Source organism: Gossypium hirsutum, chromosome D05 (assembly GCF_007990345.1).
Source record: "Gossypium hirsutum isolate 1008001.06 chromosome D05, Gossypium_hirsutum_v2.1, whole genome shotgun sequence".
NCBI lineage: Eukaryota > Viridiplantae > Streptophyta > Magnoliopsida > Malvales > Malvaceae > Gossypium > Gossypium hirsutum.
The window spans coordinates 900110-924345 of record NC_053441.1 but is presented as its reverse complement, the minus strand read 5'-3'; the positions used below and the strand labels follow the sequence as shown (position 1 = coordinate 924345).

Sequence of the window (24236 nt, the reverse complement as noted above, 5' to 3'; positions counted from 1 at the left end):
ATAACTCCTGTAAAAATTATGGCAAGCACAATAGCACAAGATATGTTCTCTAGCAACCTTAATCAACCACAAATCAACTAATGCAACCACAACAAAAATAAATAGAGACACCGATATTTTTACGTGGAAAACCCCTCTAAATTAAGGGTAAAAACCACGGGACTTTAGAGTCCGATAAAGAGCTCCACTATCATCAAATGTTCAACTACAAGATCACAATATCAAGCCTACAACAAGCATTCAACTCCGACAAGGCTAACAACATGTAATCTTTAGCAAAAGAGAGAAAAATGAGAGAACATCACCAAAAACGTAGCTGCTGAAAAATGGGTATTTCCGACGCTACAAGTCTCGGATGAAAAATCTGACCGTACAAAGTCAAGAACACCTTATCACCTAGCTGCTGTCCAAAAATCAGCTCAATCGAACCACGGATGGACCTTCGATCGAGAAGTTGATCACTGCTGCACCAAGCTTGAAAAACTGATTTTTTTCTTTCTCTCTTTCTCTCTGTTTTTTCTTTAGCTCTCTGCAGAAAAATTTCTGCCCACTCCCGTTAATAAGCCAAAAAATTGGCCTTTGACAAAACCAAAAGAAAAAGGAAGGCAAAACATTTGTGCCAGAAAATATGGGTTTCCCACATAGTGGGACCCATACCCAACAAATCTCCCCCTCCAACTATGTGGGGAATGCCTCCATACCGGAGGTCAAACAACATGCTTCAAATTTTCCTCTTGGTAAGGCCTTCGTCAACATATCAGCACCATTATCATTAGTGTGTATCTTCTCAAGCTCTAACAGCTTAGCTTCAAGAACATCTCGTATCCAATGGTACCTCACATCAATATGCTTAGATCTAGCATGAAAAGTTGAGTTCTTACCAAGATGAATAGCACTCTGGCTATCACAGTACAGGACATACTTCTCCTGAGTAAAACCAAGCTCATGCACAAACTTCTTCATCCAAAGCATCTCCTTACACGCTTCGGTTGCTGCAATGAACTCTGATTCGGTGGTGGACAATGCAACACACTTTTGCAGTCTCGATTGCCATGCCACAGCTCCCCCTGCATAAGTGATTAAGTAACCTGAAGTAGATCTCCTCGAGTCAATGTCTCCGGCCATGTCTGAATCTGTATACCCAACAAGAACAGGTTTCTCATTGCCGAAACAAAGTTTCATGTTGGAAGTGCCACGAAGATATCTCATAATCCACTTCACTGCATTCCAATGCTCTCTGCCTGGATTAGAAAGAAACCGACTAACTGTACCAACGGCATAAGCCAAGTCTGGTCTCGTGCAAACCATTGCGTACATCAAACTACCCACGGCTGAAGAGTAAGGAATTTTCTGCATCTCTTCCTTCTCCTTTTCTGTGGAAGGACTATGCTTAACACTCAATCTAAAGTGCATAGCAAAGGGAGTATTCACCGCTTTAGCTTTGTCCATACTAAACCTTTGAAGTACTTTCTCAATGTACCTCTCTTGTGATAACCATAATTTCTTGGCCTTTCTATCACGTGTCAGTCTTATGCCAAGAATTTGCTTTGCTGGCCCCAAATCCTTCATTGCAAAGGATTTACTCAACTCTTGTTTCAACTTCTCAATTCTAGAAGCATTCTGACCAACAATAAGCATATCATCAACATAGAGCAAAAGAATAATAAAATCATCACCAGAGAATCTCTTAACAAACACACAATGATCAGAAGTAGTCTTCTTGTAGCCTTGCTCCCCCATAACAGACTCAAACTTCTTGTACCATTGCCTTGGATCTTGCTTCAAACCATACAAGCTCTTCTTCAATCTGCACACATAGTCCTCTTTCCCTTGTACAACAAAACCCTCTGGCTGCTCCATGTAAAGCTCTTCTTCCAAGTCACCATGAAGAAAAGCAGTTTTCACATCCATTTGTTCAACCTCTAGGTCATAACAAGCTGCCAAACTCAGTATAGTTCTGATAGAGGACATTTTCACAACCGGAGAAAATATTTCTTCAAAATCAACCCCCTTTTTCTGAGTATAACCCTTGACGACCAATCTAGCTTTGTATCGTGGAGATGAAGACTTCTCTTCTTGCTTCAACCTGTAAACCCACCGATTCTTCAAAGCTCTTTTGCCCTTAGGCAGTTTCACCAATTCAAAAGTATGGTTCTCATGCAAGGATTGAAGTTCGTCTTTCATCGCTTCAACCCACTGATCTTTGCATTCACTCTCCATAGCCTCTTCATAACATTCAGGTTCTCCCCCGTCAGTCAAAAGAACATATTCATCAGGAGAATACCTGACAGAAGATCGTCGATCTCTGGAAGACCTTCGAAGTGGAACTGCTGGTGGAGCTATAGGTGCTTGTTGTTGATCATTCACAACATCATCCATGGGAGTATCAAAGTCACCTATAGTCTGATGGTCACCACTAACATCACCATGCACATCATCCTGGATAGGATCTGGTGAAGAGTCTAGGGGAACCGGATTCACATCGATCAAGTCACCACTACCTTGTGAATCCACTTTCTCCGTCTTATCAATGTCATCAATGGTCTGATCCTCAATGAAGACAACATCTCTGCTTCTCACGAGTTTCTTCTGAATTGGATCATAGAGTCTATAACCAAACTCACCATCTAGACCATAACCAATAAAAATGCATTGTCGAGCCTTGGCATCCAACTTGGATCTTTCATCCTTTGGAACATGAACAAATGCTTTACAACCGAACACACGTAGGTGATCATATGACACGTCTTTACCAAACCAAACTCTATCTGGCACATCACCTTTCAAAGGAACACTAGGAGACAGATTTATCACATGTGTCACTGTATTCAAAGCTTCAGCCCAAAATGATCTTGGTAACTTTGCATCTGACAACAAACATCTGACTCTCTCAATCAATGTTCGGTTCATTCTTTCAGCTAACCCATTTAACTGTGGAGTCTTTGGTGGTGTTCTCTGATGTCTGATTCCCTGTCGCAGACAATACTCATGAAACGACCCTGTGTACTCGCCACCATTATCAGTACGAATGCACTTCAACTTCTTCCCAGTTTCCCTTTCAACTGATGCTTGAAACTGTTTAAACACCTCAAAGACTTGATTTTTAGACTTCAAAGTGTAAACCCATAGCTTTCTTGAACAATCATCAATGAAAGTCACAAAGTAAAGTGCACCACCATGTGATCTTACTTTTATCGGACCACAAACATCTGAATGGACCAACTCTAGCAACTCTGATTTCCTATGAGGAGGATGGCTTCTAAATGAAACTCTTTTCTGCTTTCCTGCTAGACAATGAGCACAATTCTTCAGTGTAGCATTCTTTAAACCCGAAAGTTGATTCTTCTTCGCTAAACAGCTAAGCCCCTTCTCACTCATGTGACTGAGTCGTTTATGCCACAACTCAGTTGAGTTGTCATTCAGTGTCACATTCACCGTCTCTCGAGAAGTCAAAGCTTGCATCAAGTACAAATTTGAGCTCTTCTTTCCTCGAGCCACAACCAAGGAGCCTTTAGTCAGCTTCCACTGCCCTTCACTGAAGGTGTTACAGAATCCCTCATCATCAAGCTTTCCTGCAGAAATCAAATTCAAACGGACATCCGGTGCATGCCTGACATCCTTGAGAGTTAACTTTGTTCCATTGTTACTTACCAAGCTAACATCTCCCATACCAATAACCGAAACCAAACCATCATTACCCATCTTCAATACCCCAAAATCACCAGGAGTATAAGATGTGAAGAATTCCTTCCTCGACGTGACATGAAGTGATGCACCAGTATCAATCACCCAACTAGTCTCGTCGCATGCTAGGTTGACCAAATTCTCATCACAAATAACTAACAAATCTTCACGAGTAACAGTAGCAACACGCTCAGATTTTTCATCGTCATTCCGGTCGTGTTTATCACCACCACCTTTGTTCTCTTTCTTCCACTTGAAGCAATATTTCTTGATATGACCTTTCTTACCACAATGATGACACTCAAGATTCTTGTATCTCGATCTTGACTTGCTTCGGCTTTTATCTCTACCCTTTCCATCTTTGTCTCTGTTTCTCCCCCTGTTCTCGATAACCAACACCTCGGACTGTGATGTAGAACCCTGAGATCTTCTTCTAACCTCTTCATTCAACACACCACTCTTAGCCAAATCCAAAGTAATAATACCCTGTGGGGCAGAATTAATGAGTGAGACTCGAAAGGTCTCCCAAGAGTCTGGTAGAGTAGCAAGCAACCAAAGTCCTAAAATCTCGTCATCAAATTTGACACCCATACCAAGCAACTGATTCATCATACTCTGAAATTCACTAACATGGTCAGCTATAGACATTCCTTCTTTATATTTCAGCGCCATCATTTTCTTCAGCAAAAATAACTTGTTATTGCCCGACCTCGAAGCATACAAGCTTTCAAGCTTCTCCCACAATGTTCGAGCATGTGTCTCTTGATCAATGTGATTGTAAACATTTTCTTCAACAAATTGCCGAATAAAGCCACACACTTGTTGATGCTCAAATTCCCATTCTTCATCACTTTTCGAATCGGGTTTTTGAGTAGTAAAGACCGGAAGATGCAAAGCCTTCACAAACAACAAGTCCTTCATTTTATTCCGCCAAAGTTGATAATTTGTGCCATTCAACATAATCATCTTGCTCGTATTAATTTCCATAATTATCTGACACAATAACCAAGCTCTGGTACCAGTTTGTTGGGAAGAAACCGAACAACCGAAACAAAGCGAAAGCACAACCGGTGTTCTTTCTCTCCTTATAACTCCTGTAAAAATTATGGCAAGCACAATAGCACAAGATATGTTCTCTAGCAACCTTAATCAACCACAAATCAACTAATGCAACCACAACAAAAATAAATAGAGACACCGATATTTTTACGTGGAAAACCCCTCTAAATTAAGGGTAAAAACCACGGGACTTTAGAGTCCGATAAAGAGCTCCACTATCATCAAATGTTCAACTACAAGATCACAATATCAAGCCTACAACAAGCATTCAACTCCGACAAGGCTAACAACATGTAATCTTTAGCAAAAGAGAGAAAAATGAGAGAACATCACCAAAAACGTAGCTGCTGAAAAATGGGTATTTCCGACGCTACAAGTCTCGGATGAAAAATCCGACCGTACAAAGTCAAGAACACCTTATCACCTAGCTGCTGTCCAAAAATCAGCTCAATCGAACCACGGATGGACCTTCGATCGAGAAGTTGATCACTGCTGCACCAAGCTTGAAAAACTGATTTTTTTCTTTCTCTCTTTCTCTCTGTTTTTTCTTTAGCTCTCTGCAGAAAAATTTCTGCCCACTCCCGTTAATAAGCCAAAAAATTGGCCTTTGACAAAACCAAAAGAAAAAGGAAGGCAAAACATTTGTGCCAGAAAATATGGGTTTCCCACATAGTGGGACCCATACCCAACAATTTCATGACTAAAGTATTTGAGTCGCGCCTTCTTTCTCAAATATAAACAAAACCCATTAACAAAATCTCAACCAACCGACGATCATTAATACTTTTATATTCTATTTCGTAATTAATCCTTTTATATTTATTGTTTTTTCTGTATGTATGGTGGAAAGTGCTTGCTGTTATACTCAAGTTTGCTTGAAGTGCATATTTGTATGTGATATGAAAATAGAGGAACAAGAGATATTTTGATGCATATTTATTTACTGAAGATATTGTCTTGGTGCAAATTAAAGAGATTGTACAGGTTCAATAGAACTGATCCTATTAATGCTTCACTTAGTGCTTCTTGAAGTATCATTGGTTAATTACTACATAAAATTTATTATTTCAATATTTCATTTCTATCGAATAATTACTACATTCTTTTATCTTATCCCATTATATTCAACTAATTGTGCCGTTAACTATTAAATTTTCTCCTCAAAAACCGATTCTAATAGTTAGAGGGTGGACTGTGTTAGCTAAAGCCAATACAAATTATAATTGTGCAATTGTTGATGTAACATGCGGATCACCATTGTTGATCAAGAGGAAAAAAAAAGACGTTATGAGATATTATCATGGTTTAGGTGTTTGGGTGTGTCCATGGAATTTAATCCTCTAAAAGATTAAAAGAGATGTTCATTTTATATTTCTCTAGTAGATGTGTGAAAAATGTATTTTTAGTTAAATTAATTACAAATATTTTTTATGCATATCCATGTAAGTAACATTTGAATAAATAAAAAGTTAATTAAATGCTAGTTTGAGTGATACAAATAAATTAAAAATGTTAATTAATCCATTTTTTTCTTAAATTAAATGTCTTAGATGCAACAAAAAATCAAAATAATAAATAAATACGCCTATAGCTATAGACATTAATTGAATGAAGCGTATTTAAGTATCAACTCTACTTGTTATTTTGGTTTTGTTGAAGTGGTAAATGAGTAAAGTGATGTGAAGAAAGGCATTTGGAAAATTTCTAACTTTGAACTCAAAGCATAATAAAAAATATGTTGGAGGACTAAAAAGTAATAAAAGAAAAAATAAAGCTAACTTTTATCATTATAATCTGACGTCATACGTACCCATCTCAAAGACTGCTCACGTGCATGCAACCATATTTCCACATTTCCTAAATCTTACCCAATTTCATACCAATCCTCATTAATTAATTATCATAATATATATTCATTCTGGATGCCCAAAAATAGTGAATGTTTTAAATTTAAATACAGGCAAAAGTACAATACATGTTAAATTCCTAGCATTTCAATTTTTGTCAATATTATTGATGATTCATTCGATTAAGCAAGTAAAATTTTAAATATAAGTACAATACATGTTTTTCTTTTAAAAGTTCATTTTTGGTATAACTTATGCATCACTAGAAGTAAAATATGATTTTTTATGCACACATTACTAGCACGTTATTCTTGCAACTCAAGTCTACCATATCGGCTTAAAGTGAACATCCTTAAACAAATGACTCAATATTGAAGATTCTTTTTTAGAGTTAAATGTAATATCATACAAACTATATTAATCAGATGCATAATATTGTATTTAATAATTATTATCATATTTATTGAAGTCTAAAATATTAAGTTAGATTAATTAGTAGATAAATAAAATTTATGTTTAATATGATTTGGTTTGAGAGCATAAATTGGTTGTACTCATGCATGGAAGCATTTCCCAAAGTCATTCTTTGTGCTTTGAACAGCTTTTCTTTACTCATTCCCCAATAAAATTGTGGGAATTAATTTGACTCTCTCTTCCTGTATTTTTATTTTTATTTTCCATCACAAAAAAAAATGCTTTGGATGAGAGGGTAGGGGGGAAAAAGAAAATAAAAGCGAAAAAGCCATTAGCAGTGAAGAGAAAAGATGGTCAAAATTTTGAACCTCGAAGACTTCTCTTCCCATCATTCAGCTTCCATCTCTCTTTTTTGAAAACCCTACCATTTTTCTCCCTTTCTTTAATGTTAACCTACATGTATATCATCTTTTAAAATATATAATATTTACTAAAAATTAAATTTCGATGCACCGATATGGTATAATTTTGTGCTCAATAAATTGAATGATGAAAAATCATTGGAGTTAGATGATTTTATTATTATTTCTTAAATTGATCGTACGTCATTATATCAAAATATAAATCCTTAATACATATAGAATTTGAATATCGGAAAGCTTTTCCTTGTCCCAAAACTTAAAAAGAAAGGACTTCTTCGATTTTTTCAAACAAGGATCAGAAGATACAAACAAATTAATTGAAAATAAGATATAACGTACCTTGCGGCCATGCAATAACTTTTGCTTTAACCTCACTTACATCTTTTAGACTAGATCTCCATGGAAATGATCGAAACCTGACAAACACGAGTGACATCAATATTTTTTAATTTCACCTATATATATATAACTGTATAATATCTATGCTTCTTTCAGTTCTACGATGAATATTGAGAATACTTGTTTTTCTAAATCTTTACGTTTGCTTTAAGATACTTGGTTGGTTTATCGAAACACGAATATACATATAGAATTCAAAGGCACAGCCCAAGGTTTGGAACCAAATTTTGCAGTGCAGCGGTTTGTATGTCAAAAATGGCAGTTTAATCCCTAGAATTAGTATCCAATATTCTCATAAACCCATTTGACTTGAAAAGAAAGAAGAAAGAAATTCAAAGTACATCAAGAAAGGAATATTCAAAAAAATCGAAAAGTCACCCACATTTTTTTCGCATATAGTGACCGTTATGGAATGGGTATGTTTCAAAGTATAATATATATATATATTATAGAAAGGAGACATGAACCCCTCCTTGGGTCATTTTAAGATAAGAATAAGTCGGCTCTAAGGTTCTTTCACAGATATGTCGGGATATTCATGTTGTCTGGTAAGAAAGTTCCTCCTTATCCGGTTTTCTCTCATTACTCCAAAAATAAAAATCAGTAAGGCCATATCTCACTGCTTGGATATGATAGACTGAGGATCCTAATAATATGGCTGAGTCAAAACCCAATCTTGGTAAAATCAGATGTCTCTTTATATTTGTCTCTTTAAGGTAAATGAACCATATACATGCTATCGTAGGGATGAAGTCAGTAAAAATTTTGTTTAGGGGTTGATGTAAGAATATCATAATATTTGGGGGTCAAAGTTAAAAATTTTATATTAAAAGTGTTTAAATTAAATTATTAAACTTTAAAAGGGTTAAAATTATAATTTTTCTATTTAATTAAAAGTTAAAAAGGACTAAATTGAAATTTTTTAATGATAGGGAGGGGCTAAAAAGAATTTTCCCATTTGCTTGCCCCTTGGGCTACCCCTATGCATTCGCTATTTGGACATAATTGTTGGGAAGAAACCGAACAACCGAAACAAAGCGAAAGCACAACCGGTGTTCTTTCTCTCCTTATAACTCCTGTAAAAATTATGGCAAGCACAATAGCACAAGATATGTTCTCTAGCAACCTTAATCAACCACAAATCAACTAATGCAACCACAACAAAAATAAATAGAGACACCGATATTTTACGTGGAAAACCCCTTTAAATCAAGGGTAAAAAAAAACCACGGGACTTTAGAGTCCGATAAAAAGCTCTACTATCATCAAATGTTCGACTACAAGATCACAATATCAAGCCTACAACAAGCATTCAACTCCGACAAGGCTAACAATATGTAATCTTTAGCAAAAGAGAGAAAAATGAGAGAACATCACCAAAAACGTAGCTGCTGAAAAATGGGTATTTCCGACGCTACAAGACTCGGATGAAAAATCCGACCGTACAAAGTCAAGAACACCTTATCACCTAGCTGCTGTCCAAAAATCAGCTCAATCGAACCACGGATGGACCTTCGATCGAAGAGTTGATCACTGCTGCACCAAGCTTGAAAAACTGAAATTTTCTTCTCTCTTTCTCTCTGTTTTAATTTGAGATATATATTTTTTTTTTTGCTCTCCTGCTAAAATTTTTGCCCAACAACCGTTAAAAAAACCCCAAAGTGGCTTTTGACAAAACCAAAGAAGGGACAAAACATTATAGCATAAAATATGGGTTTCCCACATAGTGGGACCCATACCCAACAAATCTCCCCTCCAACTATGTGGGGAATGCCTCCATACCGGAGGTCAAACAACATGCTTCAAACTTTCCTCTTGGTAAGGCCTTCGTCAACATATTAGCACCATTATCATTAGTGTGTATCTTCTCAAGCTCTAACAGCTTAGCTTCAAGAACATCTCGTATCCAATGGTACCTCACATCAATATGCTTAGATCTAGCATGAAAAGTTGAGTTCTTACCAATATGAATAGCACTCTGGCTATCACAGTACAGGACATACTTCTCCTGAGTAAAACCAAGCTCATGCACAAACTTCTTCATCCAAAGCATCTCCTTACACGCTTCGGTTGCTGCAATGAACTCTGATTCGGTGGTGGACAATGCAACACACTTTTGCAGTCTCGATTGCCATGCCACAGCTCCCCCTGCATAAGTGATTAAGTAACCTGAAGTAGATCTCCTCGAGTCAATGTCTCCGGCCATGTCTGAATCTGTATACCCAACAAGAACAGGTTTCTCATTGCCGAAACAAAGTTTCATGTTGGAAGTGCCACGAAGATATCTCATAATCCACTTCACTGCATTCCAATGCTCTCTGCCTGGATTAGAAAGAAACCGACTAACTGTACCAACGGCATAAGCCAAGTCTGGTCTCGTGCAAACCATTGCGTACATCAAACTACCCACGGCTGAAGAGTAAGGAATTTTCTGCATCTCTTCCTTCTCCTTTTCTGTGGAAGGACTATGCTTAACACTCAATCTAAAGTGCATAGCAAAGGGAGTATTCACCGCTTTAGCTTTGTCCATACTAAACCTTTGAAGTACTTTCTCAATGTACCTCTCTTGTGATAACCATAATTTCTTGGCCTTTCTATCACGTGTCAGTCTTATGCCAAGAATTTGCTTTGCTGGCCCCAAATCCTTCATTGCAAAGGATTTACTCAACTCTTGTTTCAACTTCTCAATTCTAGAAGCATTCTGACCAACAATAAGCATATCATCAACATAGAGCAAAAGAATAATAAAATCATCACCAGAGAATCTCTTAACAAACACACAATGATCAGAAGTAGTCTTCTTGTAGCCTTGCTCCCCCATAACAGACTCAAACTTCTTGTACCATTGCCTTGGATCTTGCTTCAAACCATACAAGCTCTTCTTCAATCTGCACACATAGTCCTCTTTCCCTTGTACAACAAAACCCTCTGGCTGCTCCATGTAAAGCTCTTCTTCCAAGTCACCATGAAGAAAAGCAGTTTTCACATCCATTTGTTCAACCTCTAGGTCATAACAAGCTGCCAAACTCAGTATAGTTCTGATAGAGGACATTTTCACAACCGGAGAAAATATTTCTTCAAAATCAACCCCCTTTTTCTGAGTATAACCCTTGACGACCAATCTAGCTTTGTATCGTGGAGATGAAGACTTCTCTTCTTGCTTCAACCTGTAAACCCACCGATTCTTCAAAGCTCTTTTGCCCTTAGGCAGTTTCACCAATTCAAAAGTATGGTTCTCATGCAAGGATTGAAGTTCGTCTTTCATCGCTTCAACCCACTGATCTTTGCATTCACTCTCCATAGCCTCTTCATAACATTCAGGTTCTCCCCCGTCAGTCAAAAGAACATATTCATCAGGAGAATACCTGACAGAAGATCGTCGATCTCTGGAAGACCTTCGAAGTGGAACTGCTGGTGGAGCTATAGGTGCTTGTTGTTGATCATTCACAACATCATCCATGGGAGTATCAAAGTCACCTATAGTCTGATGGTCACCACTAACATCACCATGCACATCATCCTGGATAGGATCTGGTGAAGAGTCTAGGGGAACCGGATTCACATCGATCAAGTCACCACTACCTTGTGAATCCACTTTCTCCGTCTTATCAATGTCATCAATGGTCTGATCCTCAATGAAGACAACATCTCTGCTTCTCACGAGTTTCTTCTGAACTGGATCATAGAGTCTATAACCAAACTCACCATCTAGACCATAACCAATAAAAATGCATTGTCGAGCCTTGGCATCCAACTTGGATCTTTCATCCTTTGGAACATGAACAAATGCTTTACAACCGAACACACGTAGGTGATCATATGACACGTCTTTACCAAACCAAACTCTATCTGGCACATCACCTTTCAAAGGAACACTAGGAGACAGATTTATCACATGTGTCACTGTATTCAAAGCTTCAGCCCAAAACGATCTTGGTAACTTTGCATCTGACAACAAACATCTGACTCTCTCAATCAATGTTCGGTTCATTCTTTCAGCTAGCCCATTTAACTGTGGAGTCTTTGGTGGTGTTCTCTGATGTCTGATTCCCTGTCGCAGACAATACTCATGAAACGACCCTGTGTACTCGCCACCATTATCAGTACGAATGCACTTCAACTTCTTCCCAGTTTCCCTTTCAACTGATGCTTGAAACTGTTTAAACACCTCAAAGACTTGATTTTTAGACTTTAAAGTGTAAACCCATAGCTTTCTTGAACAATCATCAATGAAAGTCACAAAGTAAAGTGCACCACCATGTGATCTTACTTTTATCGGACCACAAACATCTGAATGGACCAACTCTAGCAACTCTGATTTCCTATGAGGAGGATGGCTTCTAAATGAAACTCTTTTCTGCTTTCCTGCTAGACAATGAGCACAATTCTTCAGTGTAGCATTCTTTAAACCTGAAAGTTGATTCTTCTTCGCTAAACAGTTAAGCCCCTTCTCACTCATGTGACTGAGTCGTTTATGCCACAACTCAGTTGAGTTGTCATTCAGTGTCACATTCACCGTCTCTCGAGAAGTCAAAGCTTGCATCAAGTACAAATTTGAGCTCTTCTTTCCTCGAGCCACAACCAAGGAGCCTTTAGTCAGCTTCCACTGCCCTTCACTGAAGGTGTTACAGAATCCCTCATCATCAAGCTTTCCTGCAGAAATCAAATTCAAACGGACATCCGGTGCATGTCTGACATCCTTGAGAGTTAACTTTGTTCCATTGTTACTTACCAAGCTAACATCTCCCATACCAATAACCGAAACCAAACCATCATTACCCATCTTCAATACCCCAAAATCACCAGGAGTATAAGATGTGAAGAATTCCTTCCTCGACGTGACATGAAGTGATGCACCAGTATCAATCACCCAACTAGTCTCGTCGCATGCTAGGTTGACCAAATTCTGATCACAAATAACTAACAAATCTTCACGAGTAACAGTAGCAACACGCTCGGATTTTTCATCGTCATTCCGGTCGTGTTTATCACCACCACCTTTGTTCTCTTTCTTCCACTTGAAGCAATATTTCTTGATATGGCCTTTCTTACCACAATGATGACACTCAAGATTCTTGTATCTCGATCTTGACTTGCTTCGGCTTTTATCTCTACCCTTTCCATCTTTGTCTCTGTTTCTCCCCCTGTTCTCGATAACCAACACCTCGGACTGTGATGTAGAACCCTGAGATCTTCTTCTAACATCTTCATTCAACACACCACTCTTAGCCAAATCCAAAGTAATAATACCCTGTGGGGCAGAATTAATGAGTGAGACTCGAAAGGTCTCCCAAGAGTCTGGTAGAGTAGCAAGCAACCAAAGTCCTAAAATCTCGTCATCAAATTTGACACCCATACCAAGCAACTGATTCATCATACTCTGAAATTCACTAACATGGTCAGCTATAGACATTCCTTCTTTATATTTCAGCGCCATCATTTTCTTCAGCAAAAATAACTTGTTATTGCCCGACCTCGAAGCATACAAGCTTTCAAGCTTCTCCCACAATGTTCGAGCATGTGTCTCCTGATCAATGTGATTGTAAACATTTTCTTCAACAAATTGCCGAATAAAGCCACACACTTGTTGATGCTCAAATTCCCATTCTTCATCACTTTTCGAATCGGGTTTTTGAGTAGTAAAGACCGGAAGATGCAAAGCCTTCACAAACAACAAGTCCTTCATTTTATTCCGCCAAAGTTGATAATTTGTGCCATTCAACATAATCATCTTGCTCGTATTAATTTCCATAATTATCTGACACAATAACCAAGCTCTGGTACCAGTTTGTTGGGAAGAAACCGAACAACCGAAACAAAGCGAAAGCACAACCGGTGTTCTTTCTCTCCTTATAACTCCTGTAAAAATTATGGCAAGCACAATAGCACAAGATATGTTCTCTAGCAACCTTAATCAACCACAAATCAACTAATGCAACCACAACAAAAATAAATAGAAACACCGATATTTTTACGTGGAAAACCCCTTTAAATCAAGGGTAAAAAAAAACCACGGGACTTTAGAGTCCGATAAAAAGCTCTACTATCATCAAATGTTCGACTACAAGATCACAATATCAAGCCTACAACAAGCATTCAACTCCGACAAGGCTAACAATATGTAATCTTTAGCAAAAGAGAGAAAAATGAGAGAACATCACCAAAAACGTAGCTGCTGAAAAATGGGTATTTCCGACGCTACAAGACTCGGATGAAAAATCCGACCGTACAAAGTCAAGAACACCTTATCACCTAGCTGCTGTCCAAAAATCAGCTCAATCGAACCACGGATGGACCTTCGATCGAAGAGTTGATCACTGCTGCACCAAGCTTGAAAAACTGAAATTTTCTTCTCTCTTTCTCTCTGTTTTAATTTGAGATATATATTTTTTTTTTGCTCTCCTGCTAAAATTTTTGCCCAACAACCGTTAAAAAAACCCCAAAGTGGCTTTTTGACAAAACCAAAGAAGGGACAAAACATTATAGCATAAAATATGGGTTTCCCACATAGTGGGACCCATACCCAACAATAATCCTTTGGATGTTCGTTACTATTATCCCAACATTGTTGTCTTGATATTGAAATTCGAATTCTCGTTTGATTAGTGCATCCATCGTTGGTTTTGGACTGAAATTAAAAATAGAAAAGAAATTCAATATTAATTTATAAAAAGAAAAAAGAGAGAATTTTTTTTTTATGAAGAGAAAAAAAAGGGGTGAGATTTATAATTATATATGTAGGGAGTATAAAGGGAAAAACATGCAGGAAGAAGGGTATATTAGGAAGTGAATAATATAATGAAATCATTTGCATGTGCTCATGCACTTGCCACTCATTTACATGCAACTAGAAGCCCTAAAAAGGAGTTGAAATTGGAGCTTTTTAAATCTTTTTTCTCCTCCCCTTTGGAATCTAATTTCAAATTTCCTTTATCTCTTTTTCCAATTTTAGTTTATTGGGATTCCATTGTTCAAGGAATTAAAGTGACATTGAAGAATATGAAAAAGAAAACCCTAAGCCGTCCACTGCCCAACCTACTTCTTCAATCCCTCCCCATTCTCAAGGTCTAATCTCTTATATAAATACCCAAACCCCCTTATTAAAATAAACCCACAACTTTGCTTACAACACATTCTTTCTTCTTCACTGTTCCTGTCTTTGCTTACTCACCCCTTATATATCTGCTTTCTCAAGGTCTGCAACTCTCTGCACTTTTTTTAAGCTTTGAGTACCATTTCCTATGTTTCATTATGAAGTTGATGCATGCATGACTGTATATATATAATATATACCTCTCTTCTAAGTTTTGTTTAACTGTATTGTGTAGTAGGGGAGAAAATATGAGCAGGCCAGGAGACTGGAATTGCAGGTCATGCCAACACCTCAACTTCCAAAGAAGGGACTCATGCCAGCGCTGTGGAGAACCAAGACCTGGTGGTGGTGACAGAGGCGGCGACTATGGAAGCTTTGGTGGCAGGGGTGGCTCATCTTTCGGGTTTACTGGACCCGATGTTAGGCCTGGTGACTGGTATTGCACTGTGGGCAACTGCGGTGCTCACAACTTCGCCAGCAGGTCGAGCTGCTTCAAATGTGGTGCAGCCAAAGATGAATCATCTGGAGGATTTGAAAGTGACATCCCACGTATGAGGGGTTATGGTTTTAGCACTGGCAGCTCTAGTCGCTCTAACTGGAAATCTGGAGACTGGATTTGCACCAGGTTTTTTTCCATTAATTAACACTATATATATGGAGTGCATGTTATCATTTTATATATATACGTTGCATGCTTAAACATAAAGTTGGACGTGAAATCTTTTCTAATTTCTGGTATTAATTGACAAGGTCGGGTTGCAATGAACACAACTTTGCCAGCAGGATGGAATGTTTCAGATGCAATGCACCCAGGGACTCCACCCACAAATCTTCATACTAATTAATAAAATTTTCATTTTTGGGTATACCACTTGACAACTTTTTGTCCTAATTTGTGAAATTAAGGCATAGTATGTAAACATATGTCTCTGGTTTCAGGTACTGCAGTCCCAAGAGAGAGATCAGACAAGGCAACCCCAGATCTTGCTTTCTTTTTCTTTTGTTTGTTTCTTTATTTTAGATCTTTAGATGAATCATGTTTGAAAGACTTCAGTTGAAGTACTTAAGCTAATATTAAAGTACATAGGGCATGCATGTAATTGATGTATGGTATCAGCAATGTTATATCAGTGTCTTTGTGCCTTTTTCTTTTTTTATCTTTCTTGATGAGACTACTTTAAAAAAAAAATGGTCCAAGGAACATTTGATTATTATGACTTAAAATTCATCAATTGCTCACTTCTGCAAAGGCAAAGCAAAGTTAAAGAGGGTTATTCTTGGACCACAATGGGGATCTTTTGTCTAAACCAATGCAAGAAAAAAGAATATATGTAGTACTACTAGGTAATATATAGGTATATTTGATTCAAATTATAATTATTATATATATGCTTTTGGAAGATTTAACCTTTTGGTAATTAATTAGGAGATTAAGAGACAATCAATCATGTCTCCAAATCAGCATCGTATCCTTGAAATTAGATGAGACATTATCACTTAACCTACTTTTATAATAAGATTGAGAATCATATGCCCTATATAGCTTTAAAGATATGAAATATTTGCAGCATAAAAATTATATGTTGTGTGCCTAAAGCTCTTCACATATGTATATTATGCATATAAGAATTCTTCAAAACATGGCTGGTGTTAGGACTTTTGTGATCTATATATATAAATTTGTTTTAGTATAAAATGGATGCCCTACCAATGAGTTCAATAATGAATTAATCTTTTTCAAAAAAAAATGAATTAATCAATTAAGAGGTGGTAGTAATTAATATTATCTTATCTTAACTACAAAAGGAAGAGATAATTATCTTCTATGTTTGTTGTACTTTGCAACTTCCAATGTAGTAATTCTAAGGAACAATTGAAAAAGCTATAGCTAATATATAGTATAAATTTCCATCAAATTAATTATCCATGTATCATTATTGGGCAGGGTTAACTTTGATTAATCCAACTTGTATGTGTGAGATTCTTTTAATGACTATTTCACATAGGATTCCAAACCTTTTAAAGGCAAAACTTTCATGGGTTCCCTCATTGACCTCTTGGATTTGGGGCATAAATATAGTGATTTTTAATACCAATTAAGAGATACTAGAAAAAGAGCTTTTTAACGTGTATTGTACTTTAATTTTTATTATTATTATTTTGAGTTACTAGAAATTAACTCCATTAAAAAATTATTAAAAACATATTTTTTTATAAAGCAAAAGATATTGTTTTTTTTTGTATAAAATTAAGATAAAATGATAAATTTAATTTTTAATGTTTACCTCTTTTAACAATTTGGCCCTCAACCTTTTTAAAAATTTGAATTTGACTATCAACCTTCAAAAAGAAATGAACTAATATTTTTAATAAAAATAATATTATTGACTAAAACTTTAAACTTTTAAACATTGCATCACATATGGCTCTCCATGTATACTTCATACTTTTTTTTTTGGAATTTTTATGAACTTTCTATATTTTCTTTTTGAATTTTTATTTAAAAAATATTTTTATAATTTTAAATTATTTGTTGATGTATCATATATGATAAATAGCGTCATGTTAGCATAACGTACATATAGATTATCACAAGGGTTGTCCACCAACATCGTTAAAAAATTTGATATTTTTAGTCCGCATTTTAGTTAAAAAACCGATTTGACTCTTTTTGAAAGTTTGTGGTCAAACTTAACTAAAAAGCAATGGTCAATTTAGAAAAAAAAATGTGAACATTGAGGGTTAAATTTATCATTTTGTCTAAAATCGATAAAAACCCATACATTATGTGATTTAAACTTACGATACAATGAATTTTAGACTTTTTACTTTACCATTTCATCCAAAATTTTATTTTATTATCATATAAACTTTTAACAAATATAATTTATATATATTTTTCACTCATGTCATAATCTAATATTACTTTACGAGAATAATCAGTTAAACTTTGATTAAATTAAAAAGTTCCATATAGAAAATGATTTACATATATGTATAACCAATTATTTAACTTAATAAAAATATTGCTTTTTTTTAAACAATCTTTAGTTGATATGTATAACACGTATTAGAAAAATTCAAAAAATAAAATAGAATGGTCAAAAAGTAAGAATGCAATTCATTAGTGTATGTCTGCTACTACAATCCACGATTTAGCTTTTAGCAAGAATCTTTGTTTCACTTTAAGCTTAGCTTTACGTTCCTTCACCCCTCAATCCTCATTTGCTTTTGTTGATGTAAGTGAAGTGAAAGTACTTCCCATTGCACAACCATCTCATTTTTTTTTTTCGATTTGCGTTTACTCATTTATTGAAGCCTATTTAATTATTCCCTTTTTTTTTCTAAAAAGAACTTTTAAATTTAGTGTATTGTTTTTAGATTATTATATTTATCTATTTTACTAAAAAATTTATACAAATAAAAGAACCTAAACATATATCGGAGTAATCATAAAGTAAAATCAAACTAATAGAAACTATAGTAAACAAAAAATTAGACTAAAATTCAATTAAAGACTCACACATTATAATCGTGCATATTAAAACTCGAAGTTGAGTATTTTATATTGTAAAAATTAAAGCTAATTAATATGTTTAATTATGGTTGAATCGAAACAAAAGCAAAATTTAGAAATTAAATCAATTTTCGATTTTTGGATAGCTATGGTTTTTGCATGCTTATCCATGCTTTTTGCCACCATTTCAGTGCACTTACTGCCATCATTGTTGAACAATACTTTCTCCTTATGATGGGAATATGAGAGATGTTTTGTTGGCTCTATTCATTGCTAGAATCCATGATTGGTGTACCAATGCCCCAACATGGGACCATCATTAATAAAAAATAAACCCAACATATCTAAAACATTGATCAACAAAATTATTTGAACAAAAATTGAAGTCATACGTAAATTACTTCAAATAATATTAAAGAAAACTAAGTAATAAGAGTAAGGACTGAATAGGCAAAAAAGCAAGAAAGAAAAGAGAAATGGATAGGGTAAATTGCTAGATGAAAGAAGAGCAGGAGCATCTTTAATCATGATTTTAAAACATCCTTTAGGGCCCCTCCAAGAGCCCTTGAAACTGAAGAAATTTGGTTTACTTTGAGTTCATGAATGAATTGAATATCAACACTGTGATAGTCAATATTGAAAGCAAAGACAAAAGATCAAATCCCCCTTCTTTTTTAATCCAAAGCATGAAAATATAAATAACTTTTTAAAGTAATGTTTTTCTTTTATTTCTTTGAAGTCTTAACTTTTGAAAACCAAGCATGTTGAAACTGGTTAAAGTTTGTGCCTTTTTAATCCTTTAAAAACCATTTTTACAGTTGGCAACTACACCGTTTTGTAAAAGGTTGAGAAGGGTGGAGGGCGTTTCGTATATTTTTCTCATTAATTTTTAAAATTACAATTTAGGTCACATTAAGCTTTTCAATCTAACTCGCATTTATGCAAATTGCTTGAGATGTAATTCTTACAAATTTTATAAAATATTGTGATTTATAAATAAAATGTTAAAAGTTTGTTCAAGTGATGGGGGAGTTCTCATAATTTACTTTGTTGCAAAATCATAAGAACTTCAACCTAAAACTTATCTTGAATAATGTAAATTATTTGTTACTGAATCAAAGCTACAAAGGCAACCTTAATGATCTAAAGTAAAGAATAATGGTGCTTGGGCTTGAAGTAATTGGTAATCATCAATGCTTAAAACATCTTTAGACAATTTAATGGATTTGGTCCAAAGACTGATCCCTTGGGCTCTACACAACACAAGCGGCCTTTTCTTAGTGGCTGGCATCTTTGTACCCGATACTGCTCTGCTATCAACTGACACATCCTTGTTTTGAGCCACACCACCATTCATTTCCTCAAATAGCAAACTCAGTGCCTCTGTCCTCTCGCCTAATTTTGTTTAAAATGTCGCTTTCAAGTCTTTGGAATTAACATTTGACCGTTACCTCTACTACGATTTCTAGTACCCAAATGCTTTGGCTTTAAACTTATAAGTTTTTGCATGAATTTAAAAATTGAATTCAAATTTAAACAAAAAATTATCTCATTTTATTCTAATTTTAAATAATCTAAAATTAAACTTATTCAAATTTAAGATTACACTAAGATTCTAATTTTCTTAATTTAGGAGGATATGATATGAGTAAGGGCGAGAATTCGATTGAGTCAACAACTTTTAAATTAGTTGATTTGACAAATCTTATTTTAGCAATTAAATTCAATTTGAATTTTTTTCAAATCGAGTCAAATTAACGAATTTTATTATTTATACTCAATGTTGTGTTTATATAGATTGATTACTTAACTAGCAGACGAAGTACAAGATTATTTAACTACATAAATAATATAATGGTTTTATCTTTTAACTTGATAGGTAAACATTTATCAAATGATGTAGTTTTGCATTTTTTTATTCAAATTTTTGGATAACTCGAATTGTGTAATTCATATTCGAGTTAAACCAAAAAACTTATTTTTTTATTCGAGTTGATACGAATAACTTGATTAACTCAAATAACTCGAACTATTTAATTCAAAATTTGAATTTTTTATCAAGTTTTTCGAATCGAATCAAATTTTGCTCACCCTTATATTCGAGCGTACTGAAACACATTTTAAGTATTGTGGAAACTTATAAATTCTCAGGCGCTTTCACAATTGAATTAGATGTTCAAAAAAATAATTTGAAATGAATCAAATCTAAATTTAAAAAAAAAACTTAAAGTAAATCTACCTAGAAATTTGTATTTATTAAAATCCTAAACTATCCAAATCAAAATTATCTAAAATTTTTAAATTTGATTTAACTCAACTTAAATTATCTCAATCTGCTTAGATTCAATAGTAGCTTTTGTAAATTGTGTATTCTACATCTCAAAATTCAGTCCATATTAAGATTTTAAGGATTCACTTAAGTTATATAGACATCATAAAATATAAATATAAAATACAAATTATGATTCATTGATGGAAGGTTAATTTTTTTCATAAATATCTCGAAGTTAAATCATAAAAAAAAATTACATATTATGATGTATGTTGGATTTAGTTAAAAGAAAGAAAGAAAGCAATTTTAAATTTTAAATTTTAATTACATTTTACTTAAAAGAAATTTCATCTGAAAGTATCGAAATGAAAAAGGAAAAGATGTAATGGGTTTGGAGCCAAAATTGAGAAGGAAAGAATTTGAACATGTGATGAATGGTTGAGGGGAATATTTAAAGACATTAATCAATTAGATAGCAGCTCATACTGATGTTGGATAAATTGAAAATCCACATGCGAGGCTGTCAGTTTTATTAATCGGTCCATATATTCCTATGTACATTACTAGTTAAAGTTATGAGACTTGTATGATTCTCAAAGTCTCCCAGCTATGTACTGTTTATTTGACTTCTCGATTAAAATTTTATTTTGCTAAAAAAAAAACATTCATAAAAACAAGGTTTAAGAATGGTTAGAGATTTCTTACCGATGATTAAGGCCCGTTCTTTAATGCTTCTCAGATGGGCTTTTGGAATAAAAAGTGTTTTTCCCTTAAAAGCATTAAAGAACCGATATTATTTCAGAAAAATTTTTAACTTAAAAAAGGCACTTTTTGGCAGATGGAGAAGTTAAAAATTTTAATTTTTTCTTCAGCCAAAAGTGCTTTTGGCTTTTATTTACATTTTTAACCTTTGTTTTCTCCCAAAATTTTTAGTATTTATATTTGGTATATAAATATTATCTCTTTTTAAAACTTTAATCCAAATATATGTAATATTTTAATTTGTTAGGTTTATGTTTTCTATGTTATGTTAATATCTAATAATACAAATGTGTTAAAAGCAATAATTAAAAATAAAAAATAATTTTTAAAATAATACAATTGTGTCAATATCAATTATAAATATTTAATTATTATATTTAAATATTTAAATATAGTTTATATATTCTAAAATATCATAATATTAACTAATTTGAACATTATTTAAATACATATTTGTTGCTTTATAATATCATGTCTAAAATGGACATTTTATTTCTCAAAAGTACTTCTTGACAGCTACCAAACACTTAAAATTTTCAAAAATACTTTTTAAAAGCAATGAAGAACTGACCTTAAATGTGGCTATCGAGGCTGAAAAGTCGTAAATTTAACTGTCCAAAAATTGGTCAATGGCTCAGGGTATATAAGATTTATAATTATAAAAAGGGAGTTGTTGTGGAATTTTATTATAGATTTAGGTAGGACGTCCCTGTCGGCAACAACAACGAATCTGTTGCTAAAACTTTCATATTTTGTATTCAATACCTTGTTTCCATTTTTATTAATAGTAATATATTTTATTTTATTAATTTATAAATTTAAAAGGTAGTAGTTGTGGAATTTTATTATGGATTTAGGTAGGGTGTCGCCAACAATCTGTTGCTAAAACTCCTATAATTGTATTCAAAACCTTGTCTTGGTACCATCACTACTTTGTTTGTTACTCATGTATTTCATTTTTAGTTAACAGTAAAATATTTATATTGTAATTTATGTCTCTTCTTATTAAATTCCCATTTATAATCTAAAAGTTTCACAATAAATTTTCACACTTTAGCTTATTCGCTCGGATATTTTGTTGGTTTAGCTTAGTTTAATTTATATTATTGTTATTAGCAAGTAAGAGGATAAGAGTTTGAATGTATTTATATGTATTGTTTCTCGTATTTAAGAGTTAGAATGCATAGACAACAATCAAAGGGTTGACACTCGTAAAAATAAAAATATTCAACCAAATTCCTTTAGAAGTAATAAAAATCTAAATAATTTATAATAAAATTTTACTTTGATCTCTTAATATGAAAAAATGTTATTTAATCCCTTAAAAAAATTATAATTCAATTTTATCCCCTAAAACAGTTTCTCACTTCCCCCATGTGAGAAGAATTATAAATGGCATAGGTTTTGTAATTATTTTCATGGTTTTATATAAAATAATTAAAAAACACTATTTGAAATAATCAAATCCAAGGATGAAACCATTCGTTTTTCTCCAAACGATCATATAATTCATCACTCTACCTATAATTCATTTAATAAATTGGCTCTATAAATATAATTTTTATATAGATATTTAATGAGAATAGAACAAATATATTTTATTCTATTGTTGTTGTGAATATGATAATAATTACAAAAATAAATAGAAAGGAAAACAATATTCTATTGCCTAAACAACTATACCATATGAAGTAATATCAACTTGTAAGATTTAGTATTTGAAAAATAAATATTATAAGCGATATTCCAACGGGAAAATGTAGAATATTTTTAAAGAATATCAACTTGTAAAATTTAGTGTTAAAATAATTATTATTAGCGATATTCATATTTTTTTTAAAGAAAGAATGTATATGATAGTTTAATTTGGTCCGGTTATTTGAAAATAATTGAGATATATAAAATACTTTTTTTTTTGCTTCATATTTGTATCTTCATATAGTTGAATTTTTTTAAATATATTTTCATTTATGTCCGATATCTACTTTTTGTTAAATAATTATATTTATTTATGAAATTTAAGATATAGTATTAATTTATTGATGTTTTCAAACCTATATTAATTTATAATAAAAATAATTAAAACTTAATTGATTCAATTAATCAAAATATTTTCACCAACTAAAACACATTTTTAATAAAATTTAGAGTAAATTACATCACTAGATTATTAGTAAGTTTACGTTTTAATCACTAAAGTTTAAAATGTTTCTAAATGATCACTGAACTATTCGAAAATCTTTATTTAAGTCACATGGCTATTAATTTTTTTGTTTTTTTTTAAATTTGACCCGCGAGCTTGAAGCAACGATTCGGCGATCGATATGGTGGATCAATACCCTTCGACGAGTAGAACAAACCTTAAATGACGGTCAGTGTTGAAGAGCGGAAATAAAAGTTGTTTAGATTTAGATTTAGATTTTAATTTGCAGATTCATTACGCTCAAAACTGTTTCATAAAAAAAATATTAAATTAGCTTAAACAGTGCCAACGAAAAAAATTATATAACTTAAATTAAAAATATTGAATAATTTAATAACCATTTTATAACTTTTTAAAATTAATTCAATAAAATTTCACCAATTAAAGCACATTTTTAATGGAATTAAATAAACATTTCACTAATCATGATGACGCCATAATGTAATGGTATACTTGTAAATTCATAATTAGTTGAAATCCAAAAAAAAAAAAAACTTAGGAGTATTATTTGAGTCCACCGACAGCCATAGGAGCGGCATATGCGGAGTAACGGTGAAAATTGTT

The 24236-nt window shown here is 33.6% G+C and overlaps 1 protein-coding gene across 3 annotated transcripts; it reads left to right on the top strand.

Moving 5' to 3' along the window:
- Positions 1 to 14705: 14705 nt before the first annotated feature.
- Positions 14706 to 16061, top strand: LOC107942875 (zinc finger Ran-binding domain-containing protein 2). Of its 3 annotated transcripts, none has more exons than XM_016876604.2 (4): positions 14706 to 15020; positions 15154 to 15543; positions 15669 to 15781; positions 15858 to 16061. In XM_016876604.2, the coding sequence occupies exons 2-3, from the start codon at positions 15167 to 15169 to the stop codon at positions 15757 to 15759; spliced, it is 468 nt and encodes a 155-aa protein (XP_016732093.1). In that variant the 5' UTR covers positions 14706 to 15020; positions 15154 to 15166; the 3' UTR covers positions 15760 to 15781; positions 15858 to 16061. The 3 variants fall into 3 exon arrangements, with proteins under 3 accessions (XP_016732093.1, XP_016732094.1, XP_040948929.1); XM_016876605.2 differs by having other exon boundaries at positions 14746 to 15020; positions 15157 to 15543; XM_041092995.1 differs by having other exon boundaries at positions 14788 to 15020; positions 15669 to 16061.
- The last annotated feature ends 8175 nt before the right edge of the window (positions 16062 to 24236 follow it).